Raw genomic sequence first — 12,551 nt, 5'->3', positions numbered from 1 at the left:
ATAGTACGGATAAAAAATTAAATACATACTTGTGTTATTTTTCTGAACGAAAATTTAAACGGTGAGCATCTTATTTATCTTTGAGCATTGGAAAATGAAATTTACTTAGCCCCCAGCGTTTTGAGCATTATATTGCAAATAACAAACAAGATTAACATCACAAGGAGTCAGCTTCCATTCCATTGTGCAGCATAGTAGGCTGTGAAATTTGATATTATTTTGACTTGTATGGTAATTGTAGAATGACAGAGGGAAATGGATTAAGTTGAAATAGAAGGATACAGCACAGCGCACACAGACTGCCCAGTGCAGGTGGAGGTCGTTGGGCCAAGAGTGGGGCCCCTGAGCACTGTCCCTGAAGATCAGAATTTTATAAATAAAACTTTGCTTCATTCTGCACTTTACGGTTCTTTCAAGTGTCTACATAGATGAAGAGGCCACCTCCCCGGGAAGAGTTGCAAAACCGGCTCAGGGACCTAGAGGCTCACCACACCTGTGAATTTCAGTGCTTCTCATCTTTCCTTGCCTTGAAAAGATGCTGCTTGTCCTTGGTGTGAAGTCTGAAATTCACCCTGCCCCCCACTCTCAGCTCTCAGATTTGGAACCCGGTAATGGTCTAAATTGTAGAGCCTGCTTTTAGGCACCTCTTCTTTTCCTTGAATACATCAGTTTCATGTTGCGGATGATATTTGTTTTTAGAAAAGTGTGAAAGAAGGGGCACCTGTGAAAACAGACAATTGTCCCAACACCCATACAGCAGAAAATGCCAATTAAAGCCTCCAATTACTACCTTATTTCTTGGAGCTTTAAAGCCACTGAGAAGATAGTGGTGCATTTACTTGAAGTTTTAAGGTAATTACTTGTTCCTCCAAGCGTGGTGTCTGGTAACCTAATTCTGTATCAGCCTGACACCCTATAGCGACACCCCACTATCTCTCTGGTTTCAGAATAAGTTTGGGCAGAAACTTGTTCTGATATGAAAGTGCAAAAGGGGGCAGTAAAGTGCTATCCACAAAAACAGAAAAATTGTTTCCCCCAGTATTTCTTATGGTCGATATTACCTGAGTCTTTCTTGGGCCCCAGTTTTAGTCATTTATGACAAACTCCTCTGTTTGGGGCATTTGGAGTTGATCTTATTAAGCCATAGCAGCAATCTAACATAAAACGGAAGTGAGGTGAGCCCAGATATCCTGCCTGTGGACGAAATATGCCATCAAATTCACATACTCGTGAATTTAAATCATTTTTTTTTTCTGGGGGATTTATGTTCCCAAGTGTACAGAGCATTTCTGAAAGGAATGTCGGGCTTCTGTGTTAATGCTGTGTTAGCTCCACATAGAGCTGGAAGGCCTCAAGTGCATGGGGAGGTTATGGGGTCAAGGTTTTGGGCTCATCCCTAGCAGCGAGCATCTTTTGTCAGGAAGGACCTGGGAAGATGAGCCTCAGTGACAGCAAAGCAGCAGTGGCTTGTCCTCATTCACAATTTCAGACGAACCGGTTTACAAACTGACTGCTCTTCCTCCGCAGCCTTTGACATTTAATTAAAACTAAAAGCACTTTCTGGGAAAAGTGCATGTTTTCCAAAATGTGGTAAACTCGAAGTGTACTCAATACAGAACTCCGGTTTGAGAATAAACCTATTCTGTGGTATGATTTGGGGTGTGCCAACTGCTAGGGTAATAAACTTGTTCCTAAAGCTGGGATTCAGGGTCCCTGAAATGTTAGCCAACTCCCAGATCTGTGCAGTTGAATGATTAAGCATAAACTGTACCCCATATTTTTCATCTATTTGAATAAACTGGTTGTGTGTTACTGCAGCTTTTGTAGATTCAAGAATTGATTTGTTAAATAGACCACAGTTCAGAGAAGAATAATTTTATTTAGTTGCATTCTCAGAAAATACATCACAAAACAGTTAAAAAAGTCTACAGGCCTTGAATATTCTGTTTTAAACCAGAGTGAGGAAAGATTGCTCAAGAACATGATGGTTTGTTCCTTGAAACTGTACATTGAAACGTAATGTTCCAATCTGATCGCAAAAGCATTTGACATTTATTGCAGAAAATTATGAAAAATACAGAAAGCTAAAAATTACCCCAAGTCCACCATCCAGTAGCCCAAAGCAGCCGCAGATGAAGGCCCCGTGTTTGACCAAATCTGTGTCTGTATTGCCAGCAAAATGAGCAGAAGAACACACCACCTACTGTGTATGTGTGTATATTTTCAACTGAACTTAGCCATTTACTTAAAATAATCATGTACTCTAATGATGTAGTTTTGAAACGAAAGGAAAAATCAGTTCTCCATGGAAAAGTAAAGTCTGTTCACTCAGACAATGAGTCTTCTTTTGCTTAGCAGTTTGCTTCAGAGGGAGAAGAGTATCACCTGTAGGTCTCTTTCCCCCCAGTTTGCACATTGGCAGGATTCGCATTGGTCCTGTTACGTGAGTAAGATGGTCCTGTTTCTCAGGCGGATGATAGCGGCCATAAGTGTGCAGAAAGATTAGGTATTTAAATAGATATTACAGTTGTACGTGTACGACGGTACACAGAAATGGCTCTGGGTCTGAGCTGACACTCTTTAAATGAGAAGCACTGTGATCATGGCTGTCTGCAGGGGGTTTACGTGACCCGGTCATTTGTTTGGACAGAGAAAGTGGCCATTCCTGTCTACATCCTTTCATTCTGATCTCTTTCCTTCTGTGCCAGTTTGATAGTTTTGCATTTGGCTACAATATATTGATTTGCCCTTGTTTATATGGTAGTTTGGCATATCCTTCAATTATATGCCTCCACGTAGTATTTCCCTCAGGAGAACGAGGACTTCTTACTTCAAATCTCCTTTCCCAGACTCTTTCAGCATCAAGGGACCATAGTGCTTTGGCTGTTCTTCTAGGGTCACCTACTTATTTTTGGCAACCTTGAAGACAAGTGTAAGAAGTCGTTGCACATTTGTCCTGAGGTGCACGTGTTATGGTCAGCTGCAGATGCAGCAGCGGGAAGGGGAAAAAAGAGAAGCAAGGAAAACGGGGCATCCGTGGGGGGCTGGGGAGAGCAGCTGTGGCTCCACTACCCAGCGGGCCCCGAGCATCTCAGCTCCTTGCTCCCGTGGATCTTGCTGTTCCATCGGGCCAGGTTCAGGAGTCAATCAAGCAACCACTGCCCTCATCTGATTTACCCTGTGACACCTGGGGATGCGATGCTGGTCTACAGAAGGGTCCAGACTTGAGAACAAAACGTGATGTTATGATCAGTCAGAGACAGTTGTGTGTCGTGATCCCTGAACTCTTAAGTGGCAGGTTTTGGCTTTAAATGCATATTATGCTAGTTTTTTCAATGAGCATGTGTTCCTAGAGTGGGTTAAAACATTAAAAAATATTGTGTCGCCAGGGAACTCTAGTCAATATCCTGTGATAAACTAAAATGGAAAAGAATCTGAAAAAGAATGTGTATGTATGTATAACTGGATCACTTTGCTGTACAGCAGAAATGAACACATGGTAAATCAACTCCAACAAAGTAGATTTTTTAAAAGAGAATGCTGTGTCACATATGGCTGTATTATTTTAGAAGTTCCTACAATGATGACTATGAAGTATAAATGTCTAATTGAGATTATTAGAGATCCAATTTAGATTATTAAAGATTAAAGTCTAATGTGTGTTATTAGATTGATTCCCTGTGGAAGTATTAGAATCTAGTTTGGTGAATAACCTTTAAGAACTTGGATTCAGGTTGATAGGTAATTGGAAGGTAAAAACAGATTCTAATATCAAATCATTTCATTTCAGGGACTTCCCTGGCGGTCCAGTGGTTAGGACTCCGAGCTTCGACTGCAGGGGGCGCAGGTTCGATCCCTGGTGGGGGAACTAAGATCCTGCCTGCCACATGGTGTGGCCAAAAAAACAAAAAAACAAATCACTTCATTTTGGGCAGGGAAACTTTGGAAACCCTACTCAGACTTTCCATTTTATTCCATGTTATACCATCTCTGGATTTAGTTCAGAGTCATCACGTCTTATTGTCTTGCTTGGGAATGATTCACTGGGAAAAACCATAGGAGTTGCCTATTTCTGCTCAGCACACCCCACTGCTGTGGCATCCCAGGGAAGCCCTCCAGTGAGAGACACAAAACCACAGCACCAATGCCCAGGAAGCAGTCCTGACCCCAGACTCTCTTGATGGGGAGGAGATGCAGCTTCCCCGTCCCAGGAGCACAGCAGGGTGGCTTGCTCAGACCTTGAGTACGTGGCCCAGAAAGGGATCTGGCCTCCTGTGTTCGCTCTCCTGTATAAGACAAGAGGCACTGTGAGTCTCCTTTGTTTTTTGTTTTGAATTAAAAACCAGCAGATACTATTAAAGAAGACTTCTGACCACTTTTTTTTTTTTCTTTTTGGATGTGGTTTAACAGAAACAACCTCACCTCTGTGGTATGGGTTACAAACATGGGGATTTTCCTCTAGGTGTCTTTGGCCACAAAAATGGACATAATCTCATCATACAAAAAGAAATCTGCATTTCATATTCACTAGGCAGAGTCAGTGTAGTAATTTAAAATTAGCTAGTTGTCACCACCCTAATTATTCTTTTTTTTTTTTTTTTTTTTTTTTTTTTTTGCAGTACGCGGGCCTCTCGCTGTTGTGGCCTCTCCCGTTGCGGAGCACAGGCTCCGGACGCGCAGGCTCAGCGGCCATGGCTCCCAGGCTTAGCCGCTCCGCGGCATGTGGGATCTTCCCGGACCGGGGCACGAACCCGTGTCCCCTGCATCGGCAGGCGGACTCTCAACCACTGCGCCACCAGGGAAGCCCCCCTAATTATTCTTTAAAAAAAAAAAAAAGGAAAACATTTCCAAAGTCAATAATAAGACAAGTCTTATTGACTATTACCAAATATTCAGGGCATAGATGTGCTATGTGGTCCGACTTGTTAAAGTCTCTGAGCAATCCTGAGGTAACAAAATCCAAATGTAAGTGACCTGGCTTCAAAAATAGAACTCTGTGGTTACTGGCTTGATTATAACCTACAGGATGCATTGCTTTCCATTCGAAAATGATATTATTAAAAAATTCACCCCGTTTCCTTTCCATGTACATTCTGCAATTCTCATGAATCATCTGGATCCATCTGTAATATTACATTTAAAACACAAGTTCCATGTGTGGTAAGTTTCTTCCTCACCCTTTGGTCCTTGGCTTCCCAGGACATGGCAGGGGTAGCAGATGGCCGCCCTTGTGATGGGCAAGAAGATGAATCCATCTAGCTGCTGAGTATGCTGATCTCTGAAGCCTGGGCAGATGCCTGCATGTGGATGGACTTTCTCTTAATTTCCCTTAACTTCATGGCTTGTCTATGAAAAGCTCAATTTAGAAAAAGCTGCATTTCCCCAAACCAGATTTATGCTTTAACATGATGCAGCGAGAGCTGAGAAGTGTGCAGGCAAAGGGGCTTTTCCCGTCGCATCTCACCTTTGGCCTGGCGTGTCTTCATCTGGTTTGCGTGTCAAGCACGTGTACAGGGACTGAATGAAGACAGTGGTGGAAGGTGCTTTGATCAGTGCTTAGCGAAGAATACGTGCTCAAAAGCAGCAGTGCTTCTGTTATTAGTGCTTCTGGAGGTGGTGAATTGCCTTGCATTTCAACTAGGAAGGGATTCCAGAAAACTGCCAATATTCATAAATCCTGAGAGAACGGGTCCAAAACTCCATCCACAGTGCTGCTTGCCGTCCAGAAGCACCATCATACCGGAAGTGATCCTGCTGTGCTCTCAGCAACCCCCATCCCAACTCGAGCTCATCCTAGCTCATCCTATCTTCTGTGCCTGTGATCTGCAAATATCGATAGTTCGTGGCACTAAATTTGACTTAAATTTATTGTGTGTATCTTAGCTGCCATTTGTTCTTTCATATTTTAAGCATCTACCAGATGTCAGACCTTGGGCATTCAGTATTGAGTCAGCCACACGTGGGACCTGCCTGCCCTCAGGAAGCTGGATTGTAAAGTCCTGGCGATCCAGATCCTAGTTTTCTGTCACTCAGAGCATCTGGCGTGGAGGTGCCTTAGTTGTTACACTCACGTTACTCTGTTTGCTCCCATGTTGTGAAGCACATGGATGGACCTGGAGGGTATCATGCTTAGTGAAATAAGTCAGACAGAGGCAAATGCTGTGTGTGATCACTTATATGTGGAATCTAAAAAACAAAGCAAACTCGTGAATGTAACGAAAAAGAAATGGGCTCACGGATATAGAGAACAAACTAGTGGTTACAGTGGGGGGAGGGAGGGGGGAGGGGCAAATCAGGGCAGGGGATTGAGAGGTACAAACTATTACGTATAAAATAAGCTGCAAGGATATATTGTGCAGCACAGGGCATATAGCCAATATTTTATAATAACTATTATATATAATACAATCAATTATATGTATAATTAATTATATAACAATTGATATTAATATTATTATATTATATATAATATCATTGATTATTATATATAATAATTATTAATATTATTTAAATGGAGAACCTTAAAATTTTTGAATCATTATGTTGTACACCTAAAACTAATATAGTGTTGTAAATCAGCTCTATCTCAATTTAAAAAAAAACTGTGAAGGCCCCAGGGGAGCAAAGAGACTGCTGGGCTTGATGTACTTAGTGATAACGTAAGAAACTTACCATTTGGGCTCTCACCTCAACCACAGCCTTTGTCTACTGAGAAACCATAAAGTCAGCAATTAAAGAGACTGGTGTGCTAACCAGCTTGTATATCTGTATACCTATATATGCTTAAAAAGTAAACCTCTAAAGCACTCCAATATTGGGTTCTTTTATATGGATTTAAATAAGGAAGCAAAAAAAAATTTTTGTTTTTAGTTATCTATTTTACAGCTATCAGTGTATATATGTCAACCCCAATCTCCCAATTCATCCCACCCCTGCTGCCCCCGCTTTCCCCCCTTGGTGTCCATACGTTTGTTCTCTTGAAACCATTTTTCACGGTGAAGGAGCAAATCCTTGCCTAACTTTTTGCCACAGTGTCTTCTGAAAAGTGAGCTAATGCTTTTCAAAGCATTAGGAATAGTGGGTTTTATCGGGATTCACTTTTTATGTGTATCAAATACGCTTATTGAAATTGAGATTCCTCTCTTTCTCTTTTATTTTGAAAAGCCATCCCATGGGTTGACCCCTCCGCATACATTGCTCCTCTGTCACTGACGGTTAAAGCTTTTTGAGTGATTAGTACCTTCTGAAAATACAGACTGAAGTGCAGAGATCCTTGTAGCCAAACCAGCCCATGTGTCCTCTGTTCTTGACTTGACCCCATCAGCCCCAGCAAAAACTAGAACTTGGATTTGGTGAGTGAAGAGAGAGTCATGAGGTTCTCACATGGGCAGGGAGGAAATCAACAGTGAGTCTTTGGTTAAGCAGGAAAAAATAATCTTCTTGAAGGAGACGGGATCTTGGGAGCATTTTGAATGAAGGAAGAGCTTGGTGAGCCCAGCTTCAGACGTAGGCGAGATGTGGGAGAATTCTAAGATGCGCAAAGATGATACACAGCTTGGGGGTGAGGGCAGGTCTGATGCATTCTCTTAAAGGAATGAACTGATGGACAAGAGGATGGACCCATCTGGCTGCTCAGGATCCTGATGTCTGAAGCCTGGATGGGCTCCCGGAGGAGGTGGTCCAGGGTGAAACTCGCTCAGTGTGGAGATCAGAGCTGAGAAGAGGCAGGTACCGGTGTCCAGGCTGCAGACTTCTGTTGTGATTCAGGAATACTTTTCACTACAGCTAACGTGGGGCTTGCTCTGTGTCGGCTGGTACAGAAGCCGGTTTAGGAGAGAAGATGTTTGGAACGGGGGTGGGAAACCCCAGACAGGAGCTGGCCTCTGGTTCTCGGGTGCAGTGAAGATTTCCTAAGAAGGTCGAGGAATAAAACATGAGGAGAAGGATGTGTCAGGAGGGTGAGCCTTGTAACCATATCTAACTTACGTCGACTGCCAGGCACTTTGCCCCTGCTTCCCAAGCCCAGCAGAATCACTGAGGCACGGGGGCGTGGGGCAAAGACTTAAGCCTCAGACATTCAGATTCAGTCCTTCAGTCTGTTCATCAGAAACCAGAGCTGTGTTTCAACCACAAAGATGATGGAGACCACTGGCCTTCAGGGGGGCAGGGAGAAGACCCTGGAGGCCTTCAGTCCCCTGGAGTTGAATTTCCCATGCGCCTCCCCAGAAAACTGCAGAAATGGCCAAGAAGTTCACAGAGAGGCTCTTACTAAGTGGTGATCTACATTTGTCAACAGTTCTAGAGAATCCTATAAGGGTGCACACATGATGGTCTGAAATTTGTCATTATTATAAAAAATAGTCATTTTGAGTTCTACTTCACAGAAAGATTTTGTTAGGTGATTCTCATTCACTTTTTCAACTTTTTTTTTTTAATATATGTCATATATCCTTGCTTTAGCAAGCTCAGTTTAAAAAAAAATAAGAAAGAAAGGGGGCCGCCCTCCCTTTGGGATTGTAAAAGAACACATTCCCAAGGAAGAGTGACAAGCCACTGTGTTCAACATGTATTTTTTTTCCCTGCCATAAAGAGTATTGGTTTTTAATATAAATCTGTAATGTAATTTCTGTTATGTTCTATGATGCTTCATAATCAACCTCATGCACTTTTCAGAAAAATTAATACCGTTCATTAACATTCATCATCATCTGTTCCCTCAGTATCAATTTGAAATTGGCGATGCCCGTCATCCTGGTTTTCTCTCTCTCCCTCCCTCCCTCTCTCTCTCTCTCTCTCTCTCTGTCTCTCCCCCCCCCACCCCCGTGTCTGTCTCTCTCTCACCGAGTCTGTCTCTCCCTCTCTCTCTCTCTCTCTCTCCCCCCCCCCCGTGTCTGTCCGTCTGTCTCTCACCGTGTCTGTCTCTCTCTCTCACCATGTCTGTCTGTCTGTCTCTCTCTCACCGAGTCTGTCTCTCTCTCTGTCTCTCCCCCCCACCCCGTGTCTGTCTGTCTGTCTCTCGCTCACCGTGTCTGTCTCTCTCTCTCACCATGTCTGTCTGTCTGTCTCTCTCTCTCCCTCCCTCCCTCCCTCTCTCTCTCCTCTCTCTCTGAATTATGACCCATTCATCGTCATGGCTGGTGGGCCTCCCTGGTTCAATAAGAGGTTGGATTGGAAGGACTCAGACGTGATGCTTTGTTCTCCGGCTTCAATATTTTAATGAGCCTGCAGGCTTGGCTCCTTCGGAAGGAACAAGAGGGGATTTCTAAGTGTGTTTTTAGTGTTAGCACTTGTCGAAGGATGTTCGTTACGAAGCTCTTGTTTCAGTTTCTCCGAGAAACTCCCCATTAGGAAAGATCTTTCCGCAGCATGGCTGGGAGAAAAGAGAAAGGGGAGGAGGGCGCTGTGGTCTGTGAGCACCAAGGGGATATAGTGTGTCAGTGGTTTGGGTTCTAAAGATTTGCTTCTAAGAATTAACTGGAGCAAATACATCTCAAGGGAGGGGGGAAAAAAGGTTTGTGGGGCAAGGACAGGGACAGTAGTTGCTGTCTTCCCCAGTCGAGGACTTTTCATCTTGCAGCTGAATCAATACTCCAGCTAATTATTTCTGGTTGTTTTTTTATGGGTTTGCAAGATGTTTCTTTTGTTTGGGGTAATAAAAAAAACCATTATTTGATCAGTGACTGACTAATTATGATAAGTAATTTGAAACATTCTTGATGAAACTTGTCTGTTAATTAGCATCAACAGCAAATGGAAACTAACAGAACAACAAAGTCTTAGCGCATCCACTGCTCCCTGGAATTGCTGCCCTCTTTCTGTGGCGTGCCCAATAAACTGAGGCTGCCAGTGGTTAAAAAATAATGAGCAGATGGGAAGGTCTGACTCACCACCAAGGAAAAGTCATTGTGAAGTTACACAAAGGAGCACTGAAATATTACAAGCGAGGGGGCGGTAAAGAAATGTCAGTAGGTTGCCTTGATCCTACTGGGTAAAGTCAGGAATGTGGTTTCTTTTTTTTCTTATTTTTTTTTTTTCTTTAAAGCTTAATTCCTAAATACATTCATCCCATGCTGATCTGAACTCAGATATGTTTGGTCAATAAAAGTGTGGCTCTATAAAATTGTGGTTTGGAATTCTTGATGTTCTCTGGCCATATTGTCATTATCATTAATACTGTTACTTTTTTATCAACTCAGTGGCGCTTTTTTTTTTTATGCTTTTAGATTTCTGCCTGGACAAGGACTGGTTCTATACCCACAGATAGGAGACAAATTGGATATTATTTGCCCCAAAGTGGACTCTAAAACTGTTGGCCAGTATGAATATTATAAAGTTTATATGGTGGATAAAGACCAAGCAGACAGATGCACTATTAAGAAGGAAAATACGCCTCTCCTCAACTGTGCCAGACCAGACCAAGATGTAAAATTCACTATCAAGTTCCAAGAATTCAGCCCTAACCTCTGGGGTCTAGAATTTCAGAAGAACAGAGATTATTACATTATATGTAAGTATAATTCTATTCATTTATGTTATAGAAATTAGGATAAGCTAAATAGGTTTGTATCAATTTTTGTTTCCTTAAAATTATTACTGTGGCAAACAATTGGGTGGGAATCTTTGCTGAAAAGTTTTTTAAAGAAGCCCTAATTGAATGAGGGACCCCTGTACTAGTACTCCTCATTAACATAGATACCCAAAGAGAAAACGCCTCCTAGAGTTTTTGTAGTATTGAAATAAGCGGATATATATGAATATATTCAGCATCTCTACTGACAAAACCATTTTTAAGAACCATTGGTGAGATTTTGATAGGTGAATCTTGTGCAATGACTTTTCTCTTCATCCATCCATTCATCCATCCATCCATCCATCCATCCATTCACTCATTCATTTAGTATTTACTCTGTGCCAGAAACTGCATAAATGCTAGGGGTTCAACAGTGAACAAGATGGTCAAGTGGTACCCGTTCCTCATGGAGCTCGTAGTTCCAAGAATGGGAGTTACAGGCAACCCACACTAGTACATGGGCACCATTAAAACCAGGTTTGGAAGAATAAGAAAAAAACTTGGGTTTGTTCCATGAATTACTTTTTTATCTACCTATACAATAATTTGACACATGGTTTTAGGAACAGATACTGTGTATCCTTTGGGTCCTATCTGAGCTACTGTTCACTCCTGAGGCTGTGAAATCTGATGAAACACATGCCTACTGGGTGCAGGTCACCAGTTGGCACAGAGTTAGGATTGTTCCAGGCCCAGGGTCTGTCTGAGTGCAGTCTGGGTGACTAGGATAGCTAGCTGTTCACATCAGGCAAGCAATGAAATGGTTTTTCTTGGTTTCTTTGGTGGGAGTCTGCACTCACTCGTCATGATGAGCTCCAGGTCGTCAGAGGTACTGAGCTGCTGTCTGCTGGGTGTGCTCTCCCATCTCTGGGTGATCAGGTTGAAACTCTGGCTTTCTCTACCTCCTAGCTGCTCTTGAGAGTGCAAAAGCAATAATTCATTGACTACTTATTAAATACTCAACAATATACACTCATTAGTAATTAAAACAAAGGTGATCATAGCCGTCTAATCCTTGTTCTTTGCTGTGAACCTGAAATGCCACAGAGGCTGAAAACGTAGTTTTAAACCAACGTGATACACATAGAATGGCTTAGTGAGAATAAGTAACAAAAAGAGAAAGTGGTGAATTATAGATTTTAAAGCACAATGATCATGAAATGAAAATAAAAGCATTTTGAGGGCTGGGACAAGCAGATGGGGTGGTAAAGTGTATGAAGTAAGAGGGAAATCTTTGAAAATATAAAATAGTCATTAGACAAAATAAATGGAAACCTTAAGCTTTTGGAAGTCCAACAGTGTCTTAAAAAAAGTCTTTTTAAGTAGGACTGTTTACCAGGATGTTTTTAGCATAGCATTTATAGGGACCCACCCTACTGAATTCATTAAGCAGGTTAAGACCCCTGAATAGGGTGGGGAAAAGGACGAGGGGGTGCCTGAAGATAGATGTTCCTCAGAGTGAAATACGTCTCTAAAACTGCACCTGCAGCCCTGGCTGCCGACTGGCTCTTCAGGGAGGTAAGCCACCACACCCGGAAAAGCACGTGGTAGCCCGGGATACAAGAATTGTTCTGAAAATAGAGATGAGGGTTTCAAGTTTGAATGCTGCTGGTTGGGTGGTTGTTACAGGCTGGGTGGGGAAGGGCCCAGGGCTCAGAGGGTGGCCGGGAGCCCAGGGAGACTCAGAGCACAGAGTTGAAAGACTTGCGCCACGTCACAGACATAGGAAGACACTTCAGATACTTCGGGAAACGCAGGCCCCGTTTCCCACCCATCCTCCAGCAAAGCCAATGGATGGACAGCTTTCCCTGAAAGGGAAATGAAGGATGAGAAGCACAACTCTCAAAAGAGTTGGAAAAAGTTAATGCTGACTTTCCATTGCTTCTTCGAGAATCAAAAGGCACCCAGACAATTAAGAGATTTTTCAGAGTCAGTGCTTTCCACAGCCAGTGATCACTCACACATACACACAGAGTCACAC

General features: G+C 42.7%; 1 protein-coding gene across 1 annotated transcript in view; it reads left to right on the top strand.

Moving 5' to 3' along the window:
• Positions 1 to 12,551, top strand: part of EFNB2 (ephrin B2) — a 45,507-nt gene that overhangs the window by 12,938 nt on the left and 20,018 nt on the right. The window contains exon 2 of the mRNA XM_079903421.1: positions 10,224 to 10,507. Coding sequence (XP_079759547.1) covers positions 10,224 to 10,507 — 284 coding nt within the window. The remainder of the gene's footprint in view (positions 1 to 10,223; positions 10,508 to 12,551) is intronic.

The sequence above is a fragment of the Stenella coeruleoalba genome, assembly GCF_951394435.1.
Source record: "Stenella coeruleoalba genome assembly, chromosome: 18".
In the NCBI taxonomy this organism is placed as follows: domain Eukaryota; kingdom Metazoa; phylum Chordata; class Mammalia; order Artiodactyla; family Delphinidae; genus Stenella; species Stenella coeruleoalba.
The sequence above is the reverse complement of the archived record's forward strand: the minus strand, read 5'-3'. Positions and strand labels throughout refer to the sequence as shown.